Here is a 27,502-nt window from a genome sequence, read left to right as displayed (position 1 = left end):
ACAGGGGTTGTACCGACAGACTGGAAAATTGCAAACGTAATACCGATCCACAAAAAGGGAAACAAAACTGAACCAGGTAACTACAGACCAGTAAACCTGACTTCTATTATATGCAAACTTATGGAAACTATAAGATCCAAAATGGAAAATTACCTATATGGTAACAGGGTACTGGGAGACAGTCAACATGGTTTTAGGAAAGGGAGATCGTGCCTAACTAACTTGCTTGATTTTTTTGAGGATGCAACATCGATAATGGATAATTGCAAAGCATATGACATGGTTTATTTAGATTTCCAGAAAGCTTTTGACAAAGTCCCGCACAAAAGATTAATTCTCAAACTGAACGCAGTTGGGATTCAAGGAAACACATGTACATGGATTAGGGAGTGGTTAACTTGTAGAAAACAGAAAGTACTGATTAGAGGAAAAACCTCAGAATGGAGTGTGGTAACCAGCGGTGTACCACAGGGATCAGTATTAGGTCCTCTGCTATTCCTAATCTACATTAATGATTTAGATTCTGGTATAGTAAGCAAACTTGTTAAATTTGCAGACGACACAAAAGTAGGAGGAGTGGCAAACACTGTTGCAGCAGCAAAGGTCATTCAAAATGATCTAGACAAGATTCAGAACTGGGCAGACACATGGCAAATGACATTTAATAGAGAAAAGTGTAAGGTACTGCACGCAGGAAATAAAAATAAAGTACATTATAAATATCATATGGGAGATATTGAAATTGGAGAAGGAATCTATGAAAAAGACCTAGGAGTTTTTGTTGACTCAGAAATGTCTTCATCTAGACAATGTGGGGAAGCTATAAAAAAGGCTAACAAGATGCTCGGATACATTGTGAAAAGTGTTGAATTTAAATCAAGGGAAGTAATGTTAAAACTGTACAATGCACTTGTAAGACCTCATCTTGAATATTGTGTTTACCTCGCTATCAAAAAAGATATTGCTGCTCTAGAAAGAGTGCAAAGAAGAGCGACCAGAATTATTCCGGGCTTAAAAGGCATGTCATATGCAGACAGGCTAAAAGAATTGAATCTGTTCAGTCTTGAACAAAGAAGACTACGTGGCGACCTTTTCAAGCATTCAAAATTCTAAAAGGTATTGACAGTGTCGACCCAAGGGACTTTTTCAGCCTGAAAAAAGAAACAAGGACCAGGGGTCACAAATGGAGTTTAGAAAAAGGGGCATTCAGAACAGAAAATAGGAGACACTTTTTTACACAGAGAATTGTGAGGGTCTGGAATCAACTCCCCAGTAATGTTGTTGAAGCTGACACCCTGGGATCCTTCAAGAAGCTGCTTGATGAGATTTTGGGATCAATAAGCTACTAACAACCAAACGAGCAAGATGGGCCGAATGGCCTCTCTTTTGTAAACTTTTATGTTTTATTCATGGGTATCTGTATAAATATGCTACTTAAAAATATATGCATATGCGTATATATATATATATATATATATTATATATATATATAATATAGTGCAGCAGCAGCTGTGGAAAATATGTACACTAACATAACAAGAGAGTGGTTCAGAGGCACTGTCACTTTATTTTGAGGCAAAGCAAAACTTATACCCATAAATTTCCTTTTGTACTGGGCTCAAATTACTTCTCATTTAACAACCACATACTATTTACAAATCCAAGGCACAGCGCTGATAATCCCCCGCTGAGAGAGCAGTACTCTCACACAGCGCTTTGTGTTATGGGCATGTGTCTTTCTGAGTGGACTTCATGGAAAATGCTCACCTCCCATACACTCAAATGTACAGATGACAAAAACTGACATTTAAATAAAAAATAACTTAACACTGTACAGGTTTATGGGGTATGCATTAACTACAGCCTTACTTTGAGGACCAACTGTACAAAAACTTAGGGTAAAAATGTCCCTTTCCTTAATGTATTTGTCCCCACAGAGATCTGCAGTAACATTTACTACAATCTTCAAAGAGAAAATGTATTTTCTGAAAAAGAACTTATCCAATTCTGCCACAACGACTTTTCCATGGAAAACTGTGTTAATGAGTATTAATGAATAAGAAAAGCCAAGTCACAGTTATTTAAGTAAGCAATAACCTAAGACAGGGTGTGTGGTAAATTCGCCTATCTTTATGCTTGCCTGGGAGTAGGCTATTGTACTTATAAAATGGCAGTATTTAGAATTTAATTTTCTAAAAAGAAATTTTTTTTTTTATTTCAAAAAAACACTAACACCTTAGTATATTTAGTTACAAATCCACTTTCTCTGAATAATTGTACTGGAGAAGCGATCTTTAAAAGCTCGTCACAAACAGTTAAAAGTAGATTTGACTTTGTTCGTTTCGTTCTGATGTAGGGATGAATAAAATCAAATATGTATCTGTATAATAGCTACTTATCACATATGGAATGAGTTTATAGAATCGTAACGCATAAAGCGGCAATTTATCTGCATGGATTGCTATATGAGACAAGTAACGTGCGTGTTAATGAGGGTTTCACTGAACACCGAAGTATAGTCTCGAACGTGCCAAAATCACTCCTCTACTTAATGTTAAACAAGTTAGGTACTGTTTTTTCGTGTGTGTGTGTGTGTCTCATTTTCCATGAGTCCGTAACGGATCCAAAGGCGTTGTCGGTTATCTAGAAGATACAGATCTCGGTTTCAGAACTCCTTGCGAGCACACAGGCTTGACAGTAAAATCTATTATCAGTCAGAGATCTGCAGTAACATTTACTACAATCTTCAAAGAGAAAATGTATCCTTCCGCCAGTGCAAAATAGTTCCTCTACTTTGTCTTTAGAAGCTACAAATTTGCTGGAAAAACTGCCGAGTGCATTTTTCTTTTGTTATTTTATTTTATTAGATATTCAAGATTTTTTTTTTTCGTTCAGCGTGAAAAACTAAAAATATAACGGCTTATTTACATGTTTTATACACTTTGGTAAGTAAAGTTGACTTTTGAAATCACTGTTTCACAATGTATTTAACTTTGTATATGATAGTCTTGAAAATATTAACCTAGGTTGTTTTTTGTTTTGTCATATGCTTTCCCTTCGTTGTTAAGATCCAATGCGTCCGATCTCCACCCCATTTTTAGATCTGCAGACCGAGGCTTTACAGCAGTATCTATTTATAGACAAATTAGTTTAGTTTAAAATTCCGATTATGTTGTAAGTGAAACGTAACTCAAAATGACTCAATTGTACAGCTGATTCAGTGCTCACTTTGACAACTCCAGCGTTCCCAGACACGTATCACTTTTGTCTGTGATCGGTTTTCAATCAACCCCGATGGTGATTTCTCATCCCATGAAAAGCAAGTGCTTCCCGCAGTCGATGAAGCAGCAACTAGAACTAGTAGTATATTTGCCAGCACTGTTGGTTGCTGAAAACTGAATTCATTAACAATGCAAATCTGGAATCATTCTGGTCCACCTATGTATGTCCAGACAATTACCACTGGCTGTTTGTGCTCTCCATGTTTTGATCTACTTACACATGTGAAGCGGCTTATTCCACAGTGTAAGCAATATTAAAAACAGATGCACGGAACAGGCTCACAGAAGAATCTTTGGAGGACTGCCAACGTATTGCCGTCATGTCTATCACACCTGGTGTCCTAAAGCTGATCACAGCCCTGCCAGGAGGCATCCGCGGGCCAGAAAACACCTGTCCAAGGGCTGGATTTGGCCCATGGGCCACCATTTGCTGACCACTGCTTTACAGAAACAATCACTGCGATCAAATATATCACAATTTTAAAATAAATATATCCAAGGAAATTGATTGCTCTTCAAAGGTGATTCTCCCCTACCAGTGCATGAGACAATTCTTACTGCACGGTCTTGTGATCTTGTTCAGCCAATCACAGCATTTAATTTATCCATTTTATAACTATTGATTTGATGTTGTACGACCTATATAATAAAGTTGCTTCATGCTCGTATCCTGCCACACTTTTCACTATGCTACAGCTAGTGTTAATGCGCTACTCTAGTGCCACCTAATAGCAGAGCTATGAATTGAAAAGTAAGGGCTAATTCCGTGTTTTTTTTCTGTGATTGCGGAAAGATGTTTTTCTGGATGGACTAATTAATACCAGTTTTTAGTCAGAAAGCATTTGTAACAGTGTGACAACAATATGGTAGCCATTTAGGGTAATTGTACCCAAGTTAATTTTATAAACCAGAAATCCTGAAGTATAAAACATACAGTATAAAACTTGTCTTTGCATTTAAAAATATGGCCTGTATCCTTCAATGGCTCAACAAATCGGAACCACTGAGACCTTCGTAAAGTTTTGTGTTGTTTTACTTACATTGTACAGGTCAGCGGCCAGCTTTTCTATATATTGTTTGAGTTTGTCTGCCGTTTTCAAGCCATCCTGAAAAAAACTAAAAGCATAAATAGGTTAATACACTTAGCATTTATATATTTTACTTTCAGAACATCTTATATTATACAGCTACAAGTTTACATTGTAAAATCACAATACTATAAAAACTTTTTTTTAAACTCTGTCCAAATAACTCCACACATAATATATGCATTCCCTAATAGGGAAAATTACCAAGTAGGTCATACTTATTTTCAAGCCAGTATTACTTTTACAAAAAGACCATTTTCATCGTATTTATTTATACTAAAATTTAAAGTCCCCCTTATAACAAGAGGCGTCAACTGTACCACCTCCCCTCGTTGACCATTGCTGTAACAGTAGGTTCTGCTGAGTTCCATGCTCTGCAATGCATATTTTTTGAGACATAAAAAGTTGTTTTCCAAATAAATAATTACTGTAAGTCTTATAGCCGTAATAGTATGCAAATATATGCAATATGTACCAAAAACCAGTATTGTAAAGAACAGTAAACTTTTTTCCTTTGGCAAAAAGCAGCCATCTGCCTCCTAACATCCCTGTAGATTTCCTGTCATCAACACAACTTTCTTGACTTCCCACAAAGCATTTTTTTTTTTTTTTTTTAACACAAAGCAGATATTTGGCTTCTGCTCATCATCTTTGTACATTTGCTACCCTCCAGATGGCCATCACAAGTTTCCATTAAACACTTAAGAGCTCAGTAAGTAAGTAAGTAATACCACCAGGCTTGGGTGTTTTCTTCACTCTATCCAGCATCTCTAATTCTGACATGCATTTTGTAGCATTTTGTTTTCTATTTTTCATTCTGTAAACCATTACCCTTCTTATATCACACACGCTTAACACGTAACTTAATCTCAGTATTGTATGAGCATTGCCACCTGCCAACCTGCCATTATACCTACTGATGTCTGTATAAAGTACAATGCAAATGCAGGTTCAATAACAATAACAAAAATGTTGTTCTATGTGCACCACCTTCTCTCTATAACTACCGCATTCTGTCATTAAACTGCACCAAACTTTGAACTGAGAAAGTCAATCTGCCAGACTTGCCTTATACCCTTCTCCACTGGCACATCCAACCCGTGAGGGCTTGGTACAGTATGGGTATGGATGATTCTCCACTGGTTATTTGTCAAGCGAGAACCAAGCAATGAAACTCTGGCCTCACAAGACATCTGAATCTGGCTCAGAGCCATGTCGGGCCAGGGACGAGGTTAAGGATTTTCATCATTACACTGCATCAGTCAGTACACTCCAGAATGAAAAACAACAAAGACAGTGTGAAGTGAGTGTGATGAGAGAAAAGAACAGCCTTGGGACGCTGAGGAAATGCAGGCTCTAATTTATTTATGGGCAGAGAGAAGTGTTCAGGAAGATCTGCATTTGTGCATCAAAAATGAGAAAGTTTATGCACAGATTTCTGACAATTTGAAGTAAAGGGGCATAAACTGCGGGTATGGTACACAACTCACACACTCAAAAACATGAAATTCTACCAAATTTCTTGTAGTGATGGCATTCTGCATGAGGTATTAATTATGTTATTAATTATAGGTTTTACATTATGTGTGTGTCTTTTATAGTTAAGTTGTTTTTAATCATGTTTAAATTGTGTGTGAATGTGTTTTTATAGTCGTTTTAATGTGCTAACTGGTCAAAATAACAAAAAAGATGCAGTGCTGTCAGACCTCGAATAATGCAAAGAAAATAAGTTCAGATTCATTTTTAAACAACACAATACTAATGCTTTAACTTAGGAAGAGTTCAGAAATCAATATTTGGTGGAATAACCCTGATTTTCAAGCACAGCTTTCATGCGTCTTGGCATGCTCTCCACCAGTCTTTCACATTGAAGGTCTGACAACACTGCATCTTTTTTGTTATTTTGACCAGTTGTCATTTTCTGCAAATAAATGCTCTAAATGACAATATTTTTATTTGGAATGTGGGAGAAATGTTGTCAGTAGTTTATAGAATCAAACAAAAATGTTCATTTTACCCAAACACATGCCTATAAATAGTAAAACCAGAGAAACTGATAATTTTGCAGTGGTCTCTTCATTTTTTCCAGTGGTCTCTTAATTTTTTTCACATAAGTATTACTATATGGTATGCAATGACTGCTGTATGATATCTACATTATATTCATGAGATCTGGTGTAAAACATAATAATTAAAGAAAATCAGATAACGTTAAGAGCAAGTTCTCACACAGAGTTTCACATAATAATCTACAAGTAAAAAGTATAACCTGTGATATGATGTTATATATTTACTGAAATACATTGACTGATGAGTGGGGACTCAGAGATTTGCACAGGGTAGTACATTAAATTGGAGAGCTATCTGAATTATTAGTCCACAGTATTTGGTGCTGTGCGAGTACATCCACCTTGTCAACTCGGATTACAGACGTTCACATAAATAATACAACTGCAATTTAGGACGGTATGTATAGGAAGCCAATCGTTTTGTGCATTTCTCAAATTATATATACACCTTAAAACACCATCTTCCACTAAAAATGTGTACGCTTTCTATATTAACAGGTTTAGATATCCCACTTAGACTTGATTACAACGTAAAAAACATTATTCTATATATGAAGAAAAGTGTTTGTACCCACTTTCTCACTCAATTTATTGAAAAGGTTCAAAGTCACCAAGCAATTTAACATGAAAATAATATAACTGTTAAAGTGAGCTTAGATAAACACTTATTTGCTTGCCCCACGGTATATGACATGTCCACGAACGACATTTTTTAAAGGAAATACACATTTGGCAAGCAGTGATTTTAACTATGCATAGACATAAATTATACCGACAAAGTAATGTATTTACGGTAAAAAAAATCAAATACAGCGAGCAATTTCCTGAAGACAAAATGTATTTATAATACAAATGAAATGTAAATATACATTATGATAAATGTAACCTTTAAAAAAAAAAAAAAAAATACTGTCTGCAATACACTTCAATAAACAAGATCACAACATATTTAACAAAAATTACTGTCTGCAATGCAAAACTTGTTTTCGTTTCTCAAAAAAAAACAAATGGCATCCTGTAATTTTCGATGAACACAAAGAACCTTGCCTTTAATCTCTAAGATTCGTGCATGCGTAGAAAGGCTCAAAAAGGCAAACGCTAACTTATTTCCTGTGACACCGGTAAACGGGTTAAAGCTCTGATCTGCCTAGGTGGACATAAATAAGACATAATATAAACTAGGAGTGATATGGGAAGTGAAACAAGGGAGATCTGTACTGACTGTCTGGCGCATGAACGGTACTGCAGGTAGTGGGCAGCAGTCTCATAGATCTGCCTGTCAGGCATGGCAGTGACACGGAGAGGTGGGAAAAGTGTGTGTGTGGCTTTCCTTCTCTCGGAGTGGCTGAGAGGCGGGCTTTGGGGATTGCTGGCCTTATAAAGATTACGCTCATTGTTCCCTCAGGCTACCTCTCTAGATGAATATGAGCCAGCGAAAGTGCTACGGATGGACAGAACACGGCTGGAGAAAACCACATAAAGAGAAAAAGAAAGAAAATATCATTTTTTTGCAGTGGGGAAAGAACTTGGGCAGACCTCGATTATTGTATAGGGTAGTGAGAGAACGCATGAGCGTAGGACGGGGACCCGGGCCATGCAGGTAGCGGCGGACGGGGTGAACGCTGCAGAGTGCAGCACCTTTGTTTTGTAGTTTTATTACTGTTTTATTTTCCCTTTTTCTTTTGCCTTTTGTCCTTTAGGATTATTATTTACAGAGCACCTGCAAGTGCACCTGCATTGAGCTGTGTATCTGTATATGTATAACCGTGGTCTTGTTTACCATAGCCGGTACTCAAGCCACGGACAACAGTGCCCTATGCGGGCTAAAACAAATTAAAATGAAGGAATTAAATAAAATTGGGCAGCTATGTGGTGTTTCCAATTACATCTTTCTATCGCCCGTGTCAGTGAATACCCACACCCTTCCACAGCAAGTTTTACTTCCTTAAAGTACTGATTTTGAGAAGGACATGTCAACTCCGATATGAACTAGCCAATAAAAAACTTCCCCAAGCCTCCTTTGTTCCTAAATCACTTAAAAACAAGCATTTTAGCCACTAAAATGTGTGCGATAACAAATATCTGACTGTATGTTAGTTTAAAGGCTGTTTTAGAAATAATTAAGATACTTCTTTTGGTAATCTGATTGCATCCAGTACAATTTGATTTGTCCTTAGGAAACTATAAAGGGTTCCTATTTAGGAAAGAGAACACAAAGAAGAGTTTTACATCTGGTAAGGCCCGCCTTGTGCTGTTAAATGTCCTCATGTGTTTTTACGCAGCACCTGTTTGTTTTTTTAATTAGGATTTGAGTGCAGACTCATGTATTTTGTGCAAGTTTTAGTATTTAAGCTTCAGTTAGGTGCTAAAATGAATTAGTGAAATAAAATTTAAATTAAAACTATCTAATAGTCTACATGTATTAATGTTGCTCATGCTGTTTGTTCAGTAACTTCTGCACAGTGTGATTAAAGGCTTCCTTCCTGGCTTTGTTCACTTAAAGCCACCGTCCTGTGTTGTTACTGTGATTTGCTGAAGTAAATGCTGGAATGAGGGAAGATTCCTTGTTGTAATTGCATGCAACTTAGTTTTAGGCAAAGCGATTTTGAGAGAATCTCATATGTAATTCTATAGATGTTGCTCTGACAAATTACTGAAATGCTATTTTTGTTTGTTTTGTCATGTTGCATGAATAAATCAATAAATAATTTGTCTCAATTGCAAGCCTTTATTTATTTATATATACTTATTTAATCAGTCCCTAAATACTTGTGGGGAAAATTAATGATTGATTGTAATTTATCATTTTACTAATACAGATGGTTGGAATGTATCTGCGTTTTGATTTCCCCCCCTTTTTCAATTCCTCTCCTCTACAGACACAGCTGCAGACTAGGTTTAAGGTTTAAAGAACTTTGTATAAACAATGAATGGCAAATGGTCTTAATAAAATATATTCACAAATAAAATTCACATTGTCTGTGATTTGTTTTGTTTGAAAGTGGACACTTTTGCAAGTATACAATTCAATTAATTAAAAATTTAGCCAGAAATGCAAGTTATTATTGGTATAGGAAGTTTACAGTGGTTATTTATTACTGATCTATGGTAATGCATGCTTAAATAATAACTTGTGAGGATACTAGGCTGTGTATAACCCTCTAGACATATAGAATGTATTTATGCATGACATACTCTTTCCCTTCTGATTTCAATGCCATATCAATGGCCAGTTAGTAGTAGGAGCAGCATGGTAAGTCCTAAAGTAGGATCTGTGATGAAAACTGCTATTTGCTTTTGCTGTCTGTCTGTCACAAGCTTAAGGTGAAAATCAATGATATCGCAGCCCTGCGAAAGTTTTATGAAACCCAAATTTTAATCTGAGAGGTCCCTGCAACTGCGAGTCAGCGGAAATCGCTTTTATTAAACTAACCCGTCTTGCCCTGAAAAGCCATCTATAATCAATCAAATGACATAATTAGCATTGGGAAGAACGGTCTCTCAGAGTTCGGTCCCAAATAAGCAGAGATTCCGATTATTAGTGTTCTGATCAAGTTGGATAAGGTAGCGGGATAAGGTAGCGGGCATGAAAATGTTCATTGTTGTTATTTCACTGTTTTGATTATCGTTCATAATTGCACTGATTGTCTGGATTATTGTATTGTATAACTCTTACTGACTTCGTTCTGTGTTTGCCCGTTTGAGTGTGTGTCACCCTCGGAGGTGGTGTATGCTCTAGGGTGAGTAGGGGCTGTCTGTGGCTGTGTGAGAGGAGTGTGTGGACGGGGCTAGCTGCTGTTAGCTGCCACTAAAAATCGCATTGTACCTGAAAGAGCTTTGGTGTGTGCGTCTATTACTCCTATGCTCGCTACAATAATAGTAATAATTACTCAGTTGAGTTTGTATTGATCATTTGAATTTAGAGGTCGACCATTTAAAACAATTATAGGCTTGCATTATTATTATTATTATTATTATTATTATTATTATTATTATTATTACTCAAGTCATCAGTTCTGAAAGTAACTGTAAATTGCACCCTCTTCCATCCAACTAAGTCAAGGTGGTGAACCTTCTTTCCCCTGGAGGCACCAACAAGCCATCAACACACCGAAACAACCCAGGCTGCTGAAACCCCTTGTTGTGACAGCAGTGTCACCAAGTAATTGGGATTGGGATTCTTTTTAACAAAAGTACAAGTAGCTGTTTCCATTTGACTGAAAGAGTTGCCCCACCCCAGGCTTTTTGGGTGGGGAACATCCCAGAAGATGTTTCTATGTGGGAATTAAAATAAATGACATCCTAGGAAGAGTGAAATGTATAGGAAGACAGTACAGCACTGTTGAGGATATGTGGGGTGCATTGTGTAATAGCAATCAAGACCTGAGCTGAACTTCCCAGACGTGGTTGATGCCGGAATGGGAAACCTGCCCTTGATGCTGCAGAAAGTGCTGTCATTGACTAACCCCCAGCTGCCAGAGCCTGACTTTAAGCAAAGACTCCAGACCTGGTTGAAGGCTGAACAGAAGACGCTAGATGATCTTACAGGAATTTTATGGAGTTATGGAGTCACCTTAAGACAGCAGCTCTTACAAGCGTCTTACGAGTTAACACTAGAAGCCCCACGGCAGTCATTTTGGCGGTTTTTATTTATTTATTAATTTAATATAAATTTAGTCGTTGCCAATTATTTTTTTGTTATTTTCTCCTAATTTGAAATGCCCAATTATTATTTAGGCTCAGCTCACCACTACCATCCCTTCGCTGACTTGGGAGCGGCAAAGATGAACACATGCTGTCCTCCAAAGCGTGTGCCGTCAGCCGACCGGTTCTTTACACATGGATTCACCATGCAGCCACCCAGGAGCTACAGCATCGGAGGACAACGCAGCTCTCGGGCAGCTAACAGGCAAGACCGCAAGCGCCCAGCCAGACTGCAGGGGTAGTCGCAGGTAATCCCGGTTCTCACACCACGTGTCACAAAGACGGCCTGAGTGGGGGACATCAGACCAGAAACAGAAACCAGGAAATAAATGACAGAGAGGTGGAGTTTGGTGGAGCTGAGCAAATGGTCTCGCTCAGCATTTAATAAATGAACAGACAGTCAGAAAATAAAACAGTTGTAAGACAAACAAAAACACAGCACACGGCACTGGTAGCCAAAATAAACAGACAAACAAAACGGACTAACACTTAAACAAACAGTGGACTAACAAACAAACATGGTGAGTGAAAACAACAGTTATATATATTTTACTTTGTTTACTTTTCTTTTTAATTCTCTCCTCTCCACACCCGTTCTCCACTCACAGAACACACAACCCCGAGTGAGTGAAAACATGCTGCTTTTATGCACCTGTACCAACTCGACTGCTAATCAATCATTCAATTGGAGTCATGGTACAACTGCACGTGAATTAATAAAGTGCAATTCCCCATGCTCACATATTATTACTTTTTACTTGCAGGTGAAGTGTTGTGCAATCCTCATGCCTAAATACAAATATACATTTTAAACACTCGTGTTACACAGACACATTTATATCCCGTGTACCAATGACTATACACCAACATTAACATACAACATATAACACAAAATACACACAGGGACGAGCACTTTGCCACAATTAGTCTCTACTCTCTGCCTGAGTGAATGAGACTGACAGTCTATTGTTTCTCAATCAGCCTTTTCAAAGGCTGGAGCCTGCTTGCCAGCTGTGCTGTTTTGGTCAGTCAGTTAGCATCAGGACTAATGAAAATAAATACCAGAGACCGTGGAGTTTTACAATGCAAGAAAATATGGAGTTGGCCTTTTTAGGTGTTTTACAATGTATTGGACCTAGCAGCCATCAACTCCTGGGTACTTTACAAAAAATGCACAAAGAAGAATTTACCAAGGAGAGAATATATTTTACAGTTAGCACAGGAACTTCACAAGAAGCATTTGGAACAGAGGGAGACTGGCAAGGGTGTCCTCGGATCACCGTGCACCAGCAACCCCTGTAGTCTGGCCGGATGCCTGCGGGCTTGCCAGTTAGCTGCCCGGGAACTGCGTTGTCCTCCGACGCCGTAGCTCCTGGGTGACTGCATGGTGAATCCGCAGTGTTTAAAAAGAAGCGGCCGTCTGACAGCACACGCTTCGGAGGACAGCGTGTGTTTATCTTCGCCGCTCCGGAGTCAGCACAGGGGTGGTAGCAGTGAGCTGAGCCTAAATAATAACTGGGCATTTCAAAATTGGGATATAACAAAAATAATTGGCAATGACTAAATTAAAAAAAAAAAAATCAATAAAACACAGAAGCTGGGGACCTAGGAAAAGCACATCTTGCACAACTCCTTAAGGGGGTGCTATACTCGGACACTGTGAAGTTCAGATTGAAAGAAAGACAGGAAACTCAACCCACCCCCATTTCTTCAAGTCTATCCCTCTTTCATCAAAATGCTTCTGAACAGCATCACACTCACCCTAACCACAAGTTGTTCCATTCACTTGTATTATTGCACATAACTCCTTTCTCAATTGGTCACCAACACAATATCGAGCTATGTCGTCAATATCAGCATTTTCATCAACTGCAAGTCAAAATACACAAGCATTTCCAAGTCATCTGTTTGCTGATCTTTAAAATTCTCTGCAATAGCCAAAATACCGTCTTTCACGGTATTGCTGGAAAGTGGCAGTTCCTTTATTCGTGTAATGATTTTGTTTTTGTTGGGAAGATCTTTAAACATGTTCTCAGCTGCTACCATCAAAGCTCCTTTTAAGTAAGGACCATCAGCAACTGGTTTACCATTCTGAGCCGCATAAAGTGAAAGCGCGGAACTTGATTGTAAGGCTATTACCACGAGCGACAAATGCAGTGAAGGCCGGAGATTGAGTTTCATAATTTCTAATTTCCAGCGTTAAGTTCTCTTTTTATTCACTAGCATTTCTTGGAACATTTTGGTGCATTTTGTCAAAGTGAAGCTTAACACTTGATATTTGCACAAACCACACATGCATGACGTTTTATTTGTTTATTTATTTTTTAATTTCCATGTGACTCCATAGCAATGCTCACAAGTGTATTCTTATACAATGTGTACACATGCTATTTTGAATCATGGTAGCTTTATCTTATTTTGATTCAACTGGCATAAATGGCAAGGAATTTAAAGCAGTAATAGAAGGCTAAGATTTTTCAGAAAGTGAAAAAGCGTAAAAAAAAAACAAAGAAAAAAAAACCATCAGTGATGTTAAACGCAATTTTGGAGTACCGATCAACTCGACCTATAGCGGGTCTGCATGTTGGGGTAAGTAAATGTATTTTTGTTGCTATTATTAGTAATAGTATTATCGTTGTGTTTTAGGCAGGACTTTCCACATTGTGTGTTTCATAGATAGTGAAGTTTAGGTGGTACAGTATTAACAAGATGCAATGTGTGATCAGAGCAAACTCGTAATTTTCTTTGGACGTCCACTTCCTTTCAAGCATTTTTGTTAAATCTGTTGATCATTGATTGATTATTGCTCTGATGATGGATTTTGGTATTCCATATTTGTTTGACTGTTCTGTAGCCATTTCCTTTGTTGTAGTTTGCTATGAGTGCTTTTCTCAAATGTGAATCAAACTCCTTTGTCTTGAACATTTTTTTTTTTTTTAATAGACTTTTAATGTAACAATGCCAATACTTGTGTCATGAACAAATATTTGAAATTACTTAAGTGACTACTTAAAAGATTGTTTGTTAAACTACCATAAATTGTGTATTTTGGTCTTTGTTTTATTAAGTATAGGGTGCCTATACTTTTGTCCCTGACTGTACTTCTCTAAAAAAAATCTACATCTTCCACTAGCCGATATTCTAATTTACTATATAAAAGCCCTACTTTCAGTAGGGTTTTTAAATAGTAGGGTACTTTCAGTTTGGTGGACTGAAATCCAAGGGGCATTCTCTTACAAACTGGGGTTATATTAATGCAAAAGATATTTTAAAACAAGATTAGAACCATCAGAATCTTGAAATAGAAAGACCATGGTCCATGACAATGTACGTATGCACAGCATATGTAAAATATGAATTATTAAATAAAAAAAAGTAATATAATTATATGTCCAAAAGGTCTGAATTACAGTAGGTGCAAAAGGAGGACGGATACATTCCGATTTGCTGGATTACAAAAACACAAAACATGAAAAAAATATTAGTTGAAGTCGACAGCTGGGAAATAGTCTCCAAGGTAATTTAGCGACTGTTGTTTCAGAATGGCATAAAGTCAACGGCTCTTTCGTTGTTCATTATGAATTACTACTGCACTGTTCTGTTTAACCTGAAATTAAATGTTGTAATTACAGTAGCCCAAGAGACAATGAGTTGTTTCAAATATGTCATGCTTACTGGAATATTATACTGTAAACAATAACAACTATTATAACTTTAATGTGAACACTGAACATCGCTTCAGCCAAACAGAACACGGCTCCCCCCACCCCCTTAGCAAGGCTTAAGGAAGCTTAGCTTGTCTAACAGAGGAACATAATATAATAAATGTGCTTTCAGCAGTGGATTCCTGAAACAAGCATCCATGCTACTTTGAACTACATCAAATCATCACTAAATTAAATAACATTTTAAATCTTCATTTATTTGTAATCTGTCAACATAGTTATCCTTTTCTTTTGTTACTTGAAGACAAAGCGCAAAGAAGTTTAAAATATCATGGAATGAGAGGAAAGAGATTAAAGGATTTAAGACAAATATCATATACTACCTTTAAATAATATGCACATGAATATAAACATTTTACTTACTTGCATTGTGCATGGTAATACTTTATGAGGTTTTGCAGAAGGTCCACTCCCTTTTTTGTCTTGATTTCGTTCACTTTAATCAGATACTATGGACAGAAACACATAAAATACCATTGGAAATATGTATTAGATGGAAGAAAAACTATAATAATATTAATATAAAAAATACTACTACTAAACATGTATGGAATCATTAAGTAATAACTGCATACAATTTCTGATAAAATATAATACACTTCAATGTAAAGATTATGTTTAAACAGTGTTACACTGCTCCTTCAATACCAGTAGCATCATGTTTATATGTTTTCTTTTCTTAATAATGAACAGTCCATGTCTGACTTGACAACAAAGCACTTCAGAATTAGGCAGATTGAAACAAACTGTTTTATCACATTGTACACTTCTGATGCAAGGGGCCTTTGGGGAATAATGTTCACATTTCTATTGCATCATATTTCCCAAATTTAACATGTCTTTAAATACAACCTCATATGACCTACATTAAGAGTTGAATATTGTATATCAGAGCACGTGTGGGGTTTTTCAAACATTGTTCTTTTGCTCTCCCTTACGTTATGTAATGGAGGTGGATCATAATTTCCTTCAACACTGTCTTGAGTTGCATCTTGTATTGATAAAAAAAAGCTTTTATTTCTAGATACAGCAGCTACTAAACGCATGTCTACAAAACTTAGACGAGTAAGATGCTAAAAATGTATATATTTACAGTATACATTTTGAAGAATTCTTCCAGTGAAAGATTTATTTTTAACTATGGCTATATTTTAAATGAAATACTTTATTTTTTTTATTACATATAAACAAAGAAATCAGCAAAAGCAGGGGCTCCCAAGTGGCGCATCTGGTAAAGACGCTCCGCATGGAGTGCAGGACGCGCCCTATAGCCTGGATATCGCCGGTTCAAGTCCAGGCTATTTCATTGTCAACCATGGACGGGAGCTCTCAGGGGGCAGGGAGGGGTTAGGTCGGCCAGGGTGTTCTCAGCTCACCACGCACCAGCGACCCCTGTGGTCTGGCCAGGCGCATGCAGGCTTGTTGCAAGTTGCCCAGGAGCTGCATGCTGCACCTCTGAGGTGGATGCATGGTAAGCCTGCAGTGTGTAAAGAAGCAAGCATTGGGAGAATTGGGAGAAAATAATATGCAACTACTAAATTTTATTTAAAAAAAAAAAATACATTTTTTTTTAAAAAGAAAGAAATCAACAAAAGCTAACTAACACATATGACCCATGTTAAAACTGTACAATGCACTAGTAAGACCTCATCTTGAATATTGTGTTCAGTTCTGGTCACCTCGCTATAAAAAAGATATTGCTGCTCTAGAAAGAGTGCAAAGAAGAGCGACCAGAATTATTCCGGGCTTAAAAGGCATGTCATATGCAGACAGGCTAAAAGAATTGAATCTGTTCAGTCTTGAACAAAGAAGACTACGTGGCGACCTAATTCAAGCATTCAAAATTCTAAAAGGTATTGACAGTGTCGACCCAAGGGACTTTTTCAGCCTGAAAAAAGAAACAAGGACCAGGGGTCACAAATGGAGTTTAGAAAAAGGGGCATTCAGAACAGAAAATAGGAGACACTTTTTTACACAGAGAATTGTGAGGGTCTGGAATCACCTCCCCAGTAATGTTGTTGAAGCTGACACCCTGGGATCCTTCAAGAAGCTGCTTGATGAGATTTTGGGATCAATAAGCTACTAACAACCAAACGAGCAAGATGGGCCGAATGGCCTCCTCTCGTTTGTAAACATTCTTATGTTCTTATGTTCTTATCCTCCCACCCTTCATCCCAACCCTCCAGCTGTAGAATCTAACAAACTATAACAAAGACGATTTTAAATGGTTACAAATATGAAACTTCATATTGAAAACAACCAACAAATAAAAACTAACTACATTTAAAAAAATAGATAGTGTGACAAAGTGGGGTGCTTTCAGTCACAGTTTTTGGTTCTTTACCACTGTCTTCTAGACTAAACAAAGGAGACTCACAACAGCAGGACATAAAAACAAAAGCCTGTCTCCACACTGGAGAACCAAACTAAATACTTCAGAGTGAAAGTAAATTATAATATCAGACAGCTAAGCCGTTTACCGATCAAAAGACCCTACACTGTTGTTTCAACCCTGCTTAAATACCTGCCTTAACTGATTGCAGGCATTTCTAATTAACATCAGGTAAGTACCTGTTTGGACACGTATGGTATCCTGGGAAATGCAGTTCAGGGTTCTATTACAACTGAACGACACTTTCCTTTACAACTCACAGCTATTATGTACAAACCGCGGTAGAATATATAATCAGTCAGTATCTCTTTGGGGATCCCTACTCTCGACATAATCTGCACTAATTCCTTAGCTACTGCAGCTGCACTAGTGGACCTCAATGGAACTGCTTCTGGGTATCACGTTGCGTAATCTACCACCACTAATAAATGCGTATACCCAGAATCAGAATGTAGCAAAGGGCCAATTGCAATGCGCTCAAAGGGAGTGGAAATGAAGTCCTACCCAATAAAATCAAGCCAATATGCGTTCTCTTGTTTTATCAGCTCTGAGGCGCACTGCAAAAGAGATGTCATGCACCAGCCTCATGACCTTGGGCCAATAAGACTGGGGAACCATCAACTGCATTACAAGCTGTCCTGTGCCTGTAGCAGGGTTTACCCTATACAGCAATTGCCCCTTAATTTGCGGATATACTAGTGCCCCAGCACCTTCAACATCCTTACCTTCAATAGACAGGACCTGTCCCCAAGTGTGCACCAGTGTGGGTCTTGTTCTGGCCCCATACTAGGTCTGTGCTCGAGTCCCACATGTCCGGTATATTGAGAGGGGTCAGAGTAAAATCTGCCCTGGCTGGCCGAGTAACCTCACCCTCTCGGTCACACTGCGTACCGACTCCCTTTGAGCTGTTTAACAGGGGACGGATTTACAATGCCCAGTCACCATCCTAAAGTGTTTAATTTGCTCTCTGTCACAAGTATAAATTAGCAAAACAGGATTGAAAAGTTTGATTAATTACCCCCCCCCCCCCTACAATTTTCCCTTTCCGGTCCGCCATCACCAAAAAAACATCAAGCACATCCCTGCACCACAGAGATAACACGGACATAAACAAACAAGAGAGCTGCTTCCGCATCCGCCACTCAAAGAAGATCACTGACATTTGCCAAACTTTTTGAGATGTTATAGTAATAAAATAATGACTTGGATCGGATTATTGAGGAGCTTAGTGATAAAACGAGTGATCAGGAGAGGATTTATCAGTATGCACAACTATGAAGAGGTATATGATATATGGTATATGGTTTATTGGCTGGAGATGCAGATCAGTGTCCTGTTGATATGCAGTGCCTTTTAAACCTGTTTTACTTTGAATAAAATTACTTTTAAACAGCATGTGTAAAATAAACAGTGCATGTGAAAATAAATTGGACCTGACACATCTGACAGGCGCTGAATAAATGGACCGCAAAGGGTTACTGAAGATATGCAGAGCTTATATTGAATAGAATACTGGCTGGGGACCTGTCCAACCGACTGTCAGCATTCGCATTCATGTCTGCACTCACTATTAACTTATACTCTCCCAAAGATAAAAATTAATTTGTGAGCCATATAAAAAATGCAGGGTCATATATTGTAAGCACGTAGATTGATGCAAAAGCAATTTTTCGCTATTCACAGTAGCACAGCAGAGCACCAGTCTACCTGTTTGATCAGAATTAATTATATCGATAGATATATCCATGCTGTATTTCATTAAGAAATAAACTCCTTTTGTCTTTGATCCATTGCTGGAAGCTACTATTAACTTTTAACAACCATTCTGACATTGAAATGTGTCTGTTGGCTTCATATATGTTTCTTGAATCAAAGCTATGTCAACCGTTTGCCTATACAAAAAATCAAGTACCTTTGCATGTCATAAACACAGTATTATGTAGATAAGAAAGCATTGAAAAATCCACCCAACAGCGCCATACCAAAATAAAGTACTGGCAAGATTACAGTAATCAGTACAAAAACACAGAAGGTATTTGGAACTCCCAAAAGTACAAGAACAGAGTAAAGAACCCACGATAGGTCCCTCCCAGCAACCCCACATCCCCACAACCCGAGGGATCCCCCTCCCTTATTTAATACAAGGCTTAGCAAAAGAGTGATAATAATAGCAACAACAGAACCGGCTTTAAAGCAGAGAAGAACACTGAGGATCCCCCCTCCCTGCTGTTAATACCTGTGACACAGCGGTGTCTGACATTAGACATCCCTTACACCCTAATAATAAGAATCAACAATTAACAGTCCCCACTGACATACACAGCTCCGCAGGCTGAAGAGCGGTGCAGAGATCAAACGTGACAGTTACTCATCTGCGATTGAGTCCTCTTCTTGCAGGGCAGGATCAAAGATGAGAGCTCTCCTGTGAGGTTGTAGCTCTGGGCTGGTCAAACATGTTAGGAATTTCTCTACTTCAACAGGAGACCCAAATAACTTTTTCCCCCTCATAAGAAACCTTTAATATTGCCGGGTAGATTAGGAAAACGTCCACCTCTCTGGCGAAGCTTAGCTCTGACCTCTGTGAAGGCCTTCCTCTTGTTAGCTGTAGCGAGGCAATAATCCGCAAAGAAGCTGATGCGATCGCTGAAGAAGATGAGGGGAGGGCAAGGCTGGGGAGCCACACAGGCAGCATTTTTTGAAGGTATTGAATGGGATTCTTCCCGTCTTGCCCCTCTGGTAGATTAACCACATGCATGTTACTGAGTCTTGATCAGTCTTCTGAATCAGTAAGTTTGTGTTGAAATTCCTCCACATGGTCAAGGGAGTGGTTCATATCCTTTTCCATCTGCCTCATGTCGCTTTTAAGGGTGTCCATCTTTGCGGTAACTTTCTCCACTGCTTTTATGTGTGCATCGACTTCTGCTCTCATGGAACGAATGAGCACACCATTATCATGCATTGCCTCCCTAATAGGCCTCAAAGCCTCAGCTAGCATGTCCTTCAAGCCACGGAAATCATCAGCCTGCGCAGCCATGGCTCGCTCATTCACCGGCGTAAACCCATCTAAAGGAGAAGATTTTTTTAAACGTTTCCCTTCGGGAGTTGCTTGGGGGGAACCTGTGGAACTTTTATGAGATTCCATCAGGCCAATGAGGAACGAAAGAAAACAGGATATAATATGATATAAACAGAATAGCAGGGATATTAGTTGGAGGGTATATGAAGTGCAGCCATCTCACGGGAGCGTCACCAGAACTTAAATTAAATTGCAATTTCTTTTATCATCAGAATATTTTTTGCTTCGCGAGCACGACACTAGCTCACATAAGAAGAATTATTTTTCCGTCAGAGTACTACTTCTTTCATGAGAAGAATTATTTGTCCGTGAGACGAGTGAAAAAAAGATTTTGAAAGACAAAATAAACACATTTCAAACACACTTAAGGTTAGATAAATGTCTTATGGAGTCCCAATTACAGAAATCTAGTTTACTTAAGATGTATGATTAAGGCAGTCTCGACATATATTTTAATTCTTTAACTGAGAAAAAAAAAAGGATTGCTGGCTTACAAACGAAGATTTTTTCTGATGAAAAAATAGTGGACCCTCACGAAATATAATATTTTGTGGCCAAATCTTTGTCCGTGATCAAACATCTAACTTGAAGGGCTGCTCAGAACCCAAAATCTCAAATCCATAAAACTCATGAATGTCTGAACATTTTTTTCACCAAACCAGCAAAAGACACTATTCTGGGCCAGTTCGTTCTTGGTTGGTTGGTTGGTTGGTAGGTAGGTAGGTCTGGCATATATTTCTCGCAATATTATCAAATACTGCTAGAAAAACATCTCTTACCTCACACATCTGAAGCTGAAAAAGTCGCCTTTCCTTCTCCATCTCTTCGGCTATTTCTGCTCCTGTAATCTCTGTTCGAATCATGCCATGCTGTTTGGCATGCTCTCGTTTCTCCTTTTCAATTTTTGTACTATAAAATATTCAGAAAAACACACTGCAAAACATTTCCATTGTTTGAACTTTGGGGATATAAATCACAGTAACAAATTATCCATATATTGAACCATGTTGTCTCTCTACAGCTATGGCAAAATTATCACATCAACTATAATATACACACTCACACACATACATACAGAGCCTACAGAAATTCTACACCCCATTCAAAAGTTTCACCTTTTGTTGCCTTATAGCCTGGAATTAAAATGCATATTTATATATATATATATATATATATATATATATATATATATATATATATATATATATATATATATATAAGTTTGCATATAATAGAAAGTTGGTTCAGTTTTGTTTTCCTTTTGGCATTTTTCCTATTTTGTTGATTTTTTGGGGGTTTGTATCATTTGATTTACACAACATGCCTACCACTTTGAAGATGCAAAATATTTTTTATTGTGAAACAAATAAGACAAAAAAACAGAAAACTTGAGCATGCATAACTATTCACCCCCCCCAAAGTCAATACTTTGTAGAGCCACCTTTTGCAGCAATTACAGCTGCAAGTCTCTTGGGGTATGTATCTATAAGCTTGGAACAACCATCCTTCTTCTGTGGGTGTTTTCTCTACATCTAGCCACTGGGATTTTTGCCCATTCTTCAAGGCAAAACTGCTCCAGCTCCTTCAAGTTGGATGGGTTCCGCTGGTGTACAGCAATCTTTAAGTCATACCACAGATTCTCAATTGGATTGAGGTCTGGGCTTTGACTAGGCCATTCCAAGACATTTAAGTGTTTCCCCTTAAACCACTCAAGTGTTGCTTTAGCAGTACGCTTAGGGTCATTGTCTTGCTGGAAGGTGAACCTCCGTCCCAGTCTCAAATCTCTGGAAGACTGAAAAAGGTTTCCCTCAAACATTTCCCTGTATTTAGCGCCATCCATCATTCCTTCAATTCTGACCAGTTTCCCAGTCCTTGCCGATGAAAAACATCCCTACAGCATGATGCTGCCTCCACCATGCTTCACTGTGGGGATGGTGTTCTCGGGGTGATGAGAGGTGTTGGGTCTGCTCAATTTTAGTCTCATCTGACCAGAGTACCTTCTTCCATATGTTTGGGGAGTCTCCCACATGCCTTTTTGCGAACATCAAACGTGTTTGCTTATTTTTTTCTTTAAGCAATGGCTTTTTTCTGCCCAGTAAAGCCCAGCTCTGTGGAGTGTACGGCTTAAAGTGGTCCTATGGACAGATATTCCAATATCCGCTGTGGAGCTTTGCAGCTCCTTTAGGGTTATCTTTGGTCTCTTTGTTGCCTCTCTGATTAATGCCCTCCTTGCCTGGTCCGTGAGTTTTGGTGGGCGGCCCTCTCTTGCCACATTTGTTGTGGTGCCATATTCTTTCCATTTTTTAATAATGGCTTTAATGGTGCTCCGTGGGATGTTCAAAGTTTCGGATATTTTTTTATAACCCAACCCTGATCTGTACTTCTCCACAACTTTGTCCCTGACCTGTTTGGAGAGCTCCTTGGTCTTCATGGTGCCACTTGCTTGGTGGTGCCCCTTGCTTAGTGGTGTTGCAGACTCTGGGGCCTTTCAGAACAGGTGTATATATACTGAGATCATGTGACACTTAGATTGCACACAGGTGGACTTTATTTAACTAATTATGTGACTTCTGAAGGTAATTGGTTGCACCAGATCTTATTTAGAGGCTTAATAGCAAAGGGGGTGAATACATATGCACGCACCACATTTCCGTTATTTATTTTTTAGAATTTTTTTAAACAAGTTATTTTTTTCATTTCACTTCACCAATTTGGATTATTTTGTGTATGTCCATTACATGAAATCCAAATAAAAATCAATTTTAATTCCAGGTTGTAAGGCAACAAAATAGGAAAAATGCCAAGGGGTGGGGTCAATACTTTCGCAAGCCACTGTATGTGTGTGTGTGTGTGTGTGTGTATATATATATATATATATATATATATATATATATATATATATATATATATATATATATATATATATATATATATATATATATCATTTATCTACACATCCTACCCCACAACTTCCAAGTGAAAAAAATATTCTAGAAATTTCTAGGAAATTAATTAAAAATATAAACTGAAATAGCTTGGTTGGATAAGTGTCCACCCCCCTTACAATAGCAATCCTAAATTTGCTCAGGTGTAACTAATCACATGATTCACATGATTTCAGGATAAATTCAGCAGTTCCTGTAGGTTTCCTCTGCTGAGTAGTGCATTTCAAAGCAAAGACTCAACCATGAGCACTAAGAAGCTTTCAAAACAACTCTGGGACAAAGTTGTTGAAAGGCACAGATCAGGGGATGGGTGTAAAAAAAATATCAAAGGCCTTGATATTCCCTTGCAACACAGTCAAGATGATTATTAAGAAGTGGAAGGTGTATGGCACCACCAAGACACAGCCCAGATCAGGCTGTCCCTCCAAACTGGATGACCAAGCAAAAAGGAGACTGATCAGAGATGCTACCAAGAAGCCAATGTCAACTTTGCAACAGCTACAGGCTTTTATGGCCAAGACTGGTCAAAGTGCATGTGCACTCCACAAATCTAGCCTGTATGGCAGGGTGGCAAGAAAGAAGACATTACTCAAGAAAGCCCACCTTGAATCCTGTTTCGACCATGCAAAAAAACACTCAGGAGATTCTGTAGCCATGGGGCAAAAAGTTTTGTGGTCTGACAAAATTAAAATGGAACTTTTTGGCCAAAATGCAAAGCATTATGTTTGGCGCAAATCCAACACCCAAAGAACACCATCCCTACTGTGAAGCATGGTGGTGGCAGCATCATGCTATGAGGATGTTTCTCATCGGCAGGGACTGGGGCACTTGTCAGGATAGAAGGGAAAATTAATGGAGCAAAAGTACAGAGAAGTCCTTGAGAAAAACCTGCTGCCCTCTGCAAGAAAGCTGAAACTGGGACGGAAGTTCATCTTTCAGCATGACAACGACCCAAAGCACACAACCAAAGCTACTCTGGAGTGGCTAAGGAACAAAAAGGTAAATGTCCTTGAGTGACCCAGTCAGAGCCCCGACCTAAATCCAATCGAAAATTTGTGGCATGACTTGACGATTGCTGTCCATCAACACTCCCCAAGGAACTTGACAGAGCTTATATATATATATAATATATATATATATATATATATATATATATATTATATATATATATATATATATATATATATATATATATATATATATATATATTTTCTCAATAAAAACTTTTTCCCCTTAACAGTGTGGAGTATGATGTGTAGATAAGTGGGAAAAAAATCCTCATTTAAATGCATGAAACTCTGAGGTACTGACACAACAAAATGTGAAAAAAGTTCAAGGGGGTGTAGACTTTCTGTAGGCACTGTACACACACACACACACACACACACACACACACACGTGCAAAAGTCTTAGACATGTTGCATTTTTCCTCTATTCCGATGCATTATGAGCATCAGCAGTTTACTCAAAGCCTTCACTATTGTTTTCTACTTTTATAACAACCTTGACTTGCATAAAGAAGGAAAAACACTGAGTGAAATAGCTTGCATCACTGCATTTTCAAGGTGCGGTATCCGAAGCATAATCAACAATTACAGAGAAACATCATAAGTAATTGAGACACCCAGGACTGGAAGACCCAAAAAGCTGTCTAGCAAGGATAAGCAATAATTGAAGATAGTATCCTTAAGAAATAGAAAGACAAGCGTTGAATTGACAATAGAACTGGCAGAAGGCACAGGTGTCATTGTCCATCCATCAATGTTTTCCTTTTTTACAAGGAACCCAGGGTGGAACTATTCTGTTTCTGTTTATTCGCTTCTCTCTCCGTTTCACAACAACAACAACAAACACTCCCCGTCACTGGTCTTTAGCCCAAGTTAGTCCTGTGGTCCATGCCTGTCGCTCACAGGCTGTTCAACCAAGGTGAAACACAGCCCCTTCTACTCAGAGACCTCACATATGTTACAATACTATCTTTTTTAGCTTTATTTATTTATTGATTTATTTATTTGGGGTCCAGCAGCCAGGTTCGTTATAATAAAGGACGTTATAGCAAGGGTGATCTGTGTATGTATGTATGTATGTATGTTTATATATATATATATATATATATATATATATATATATATATATATATATATATATATATATATATATATATATATACACACACACACATATATAATACTATATATATATATATATATATATAACATTTAGATATTTTATTTAACATCATGTAATCAAAGAAAATATAAAATGATATTGCAAATGTCTAGTGATAGCCATGATAGTAGTACAGTATTTCATGTTAGATTTCAAAATGCCACATTTTTCAATTTTTTCAAGTAAATGGGAAAACTACAAACCAATATGTAATTCAATATGTTAACATAACATTACTCAGCAAATTTCATTCGACTTTATGAAGCTAATAGTTCATTCTACAGGGTAATGCCAAACTTCTGGCCATAGCTGTACTTGTCTGACAGATCTGACTTATCCACCTTGACTAAAACTGATTTAATAGGGAGATTCAGCTTTTACAGCCAACTCTTGTACTGTAAGTAATGTATATTTCAAGAGCACTTATAACTACAAAACAACAAAACAAAAAACTAAAACAAACAAACAACACTTGTATTAATACAAATAAAACAAAACTTACATCTTAGCCTCATAATCCTTCCAAGCCTTGTCAAATGGTTTCTTTATATCCTAAAAATAACGATGAAAAATGGTTAAAATCTTTAAAATATAAACTGCAGCATTTTTCCATATTTGACTTTGACTTTGGTTGTACACATAGGAGACACAAATAATTTAAAGTTTCATACACACATATTAACCAAACATTTTACTACACAATGCAAACTGAAAATTTTGACTGCCTTAAAATCAGAAAACTGCAAAGCAGCAGGCTGCTGCAGCTCAACCTGGATTCAGTGCTACACAGTGACATACGCAAGAGAAAACATGTTACTTTTATTTTAAATAAAAAAATGCATTGTTTTTACAGTTTTGTATGTGCACATACCTGTTTACACACTTGTTTCTTTTGAAATGTTCATTTTATTATAGGTTTTTCATTTTTTAAAAGTAGTGCTTTTTCATGCCAAGTAAGGAAATAAACACTTTCATGTTTAATTGTTCATTTAAATATTTAAATACAGTGTTTCGGCTGTGCAAATGTTTGATATAATGTGCTTGAATCAAAGTTTTGAGTTGTATCCCATAGTTTGTCTCTCATTTAAATACAGATGTTTAAAATGTAACCATCATAATGACTGCCTGCGGTGGTTTTAGGTATGTGTATAACCGCAGCAGTCATAGTGTTAACATTGTATTAATAATAGAAAATACTATATTTTAACAGAAGTAATTTGTATCTGAACTATCGTTATTTATTACTGTTAACATTTTATGTCCAAAAGCAAAGCAAAACATTTGAATTAATCTCACAAATCTTGGCTAATTTAACAATCGTACTAAATTCAACTTCTTTTTATATAATATTGCCATATAATCCAAACACAACATGCTTTGAAACAAAAGCTAAATTGATAATTAACAGATTAAAAAAAAAAAAAAAATTTGCCTACATTTTTAAATCAACAAAACGTGATTTGGCTTGTCCAACACGAATGTAGAACTCTAAAGTGTGTATCCTAGCAACGCAGTAATCTACCGTACTAGCGCTAAAAGAAGTGCACTCTCACACCCTCCAGGTTTTAATGCAAACCGCCATCAGGAGACTTCAAACAGGGTTCTAGTTTGATGCACGAATTCACCAATATGTAATCGAAGCTCAGGAAATTTAAGGACAGATGACTAATAATCAACGAATCGATTAATTGTTGCACCCCTATTTACAACCTTGAGTAACTCTAAGTCATAGGCTATTGTTGAGTGAAATAGAATAGATGGGGCTATATTTTCACAGCACAACCCCACAAATGACAAAACAAAACTGGAATGTTTTTTTAAACTTACCCCTTTTACGCCTTTCAGATCTCCTTTTAACAGAGAATCCAAGGTAAAGATGACATTGTGGCTCATACTCTGGAGCTAGTAAAAAGAAAAAAAAAACAAAAGCACTGTTAGGAAATGCATTGTCATGAAAAAAATGGCAGAGATGTGCTGTACCTATTTCATTAGTTTACTGATCTGCTGTTTCAGTGGATTTATCTTTCCAACACTACTAAGCTATGGCCAAAGG

General features: G+C 37.5%; 1 protein-coding gene across 4 annotated transcripts in view; it reads right to left on the bottom strand.

Moving 5' to 3' along the window:
- LOC121314606 (arf-GAP with SH3 domain, ANK repeat and PH domain-containing protein 1-like) overlaps window positions 1–27,502 on the bottom strand; it is a 217,966-nt gene that overhangs the window by 76,756 nt on the left and 113,708 nt on the right. For all 4 annotated transcript variants that reach the window (XM_041248042.1, XM_041248044.1, XM_041248041.1 and 1 more), the window contains exons 6-10: window positions 27,277–27,351; window positions 25,952–26,001; window positions 21,115–21,244; window positions 15,231–15,316; window positions 4,322–4,397 (exon numbers count right to left, since the gene is read on the bottom strand). In XM_041248042.1, coding sequence (XP_041103976.1) covers window positions 4,322–4,397; window positions 15,231–15,316; window positions 21,115–21,244; window positions 25,952–26,001; window positions 27,277–27,351 — 417 coding nt within the window. The remainder of the gene's footprint in view (window positions 1–4,321; window positions 4,398–15,230; window positions 15,317–21,114; window positions 21,245–25,951; window positions 26,002–27,276; window positions 27,352–27,502) is intronic.

The sequence above is a fragment of the Polyodon spathula genome, chromosome 4 (assembly GCF_017654505.1).
Source record: "Polyodon spathula isolate WHYD16114869_AA chromosome 4, ASM1765450v1, whole genome shotgun sequence".
Classification (NCBI taxonomy): Eukaryota; Metazoa; Chordata; class Actinopteri; order Acipenseriformes; family Polyodontidae; genus Polyodon; species Polyodon spathula.
Note: the sequence above shows the minus strand (reverse complement) of the source record. Positions and strands in the feature narration are given on the sequence as shown.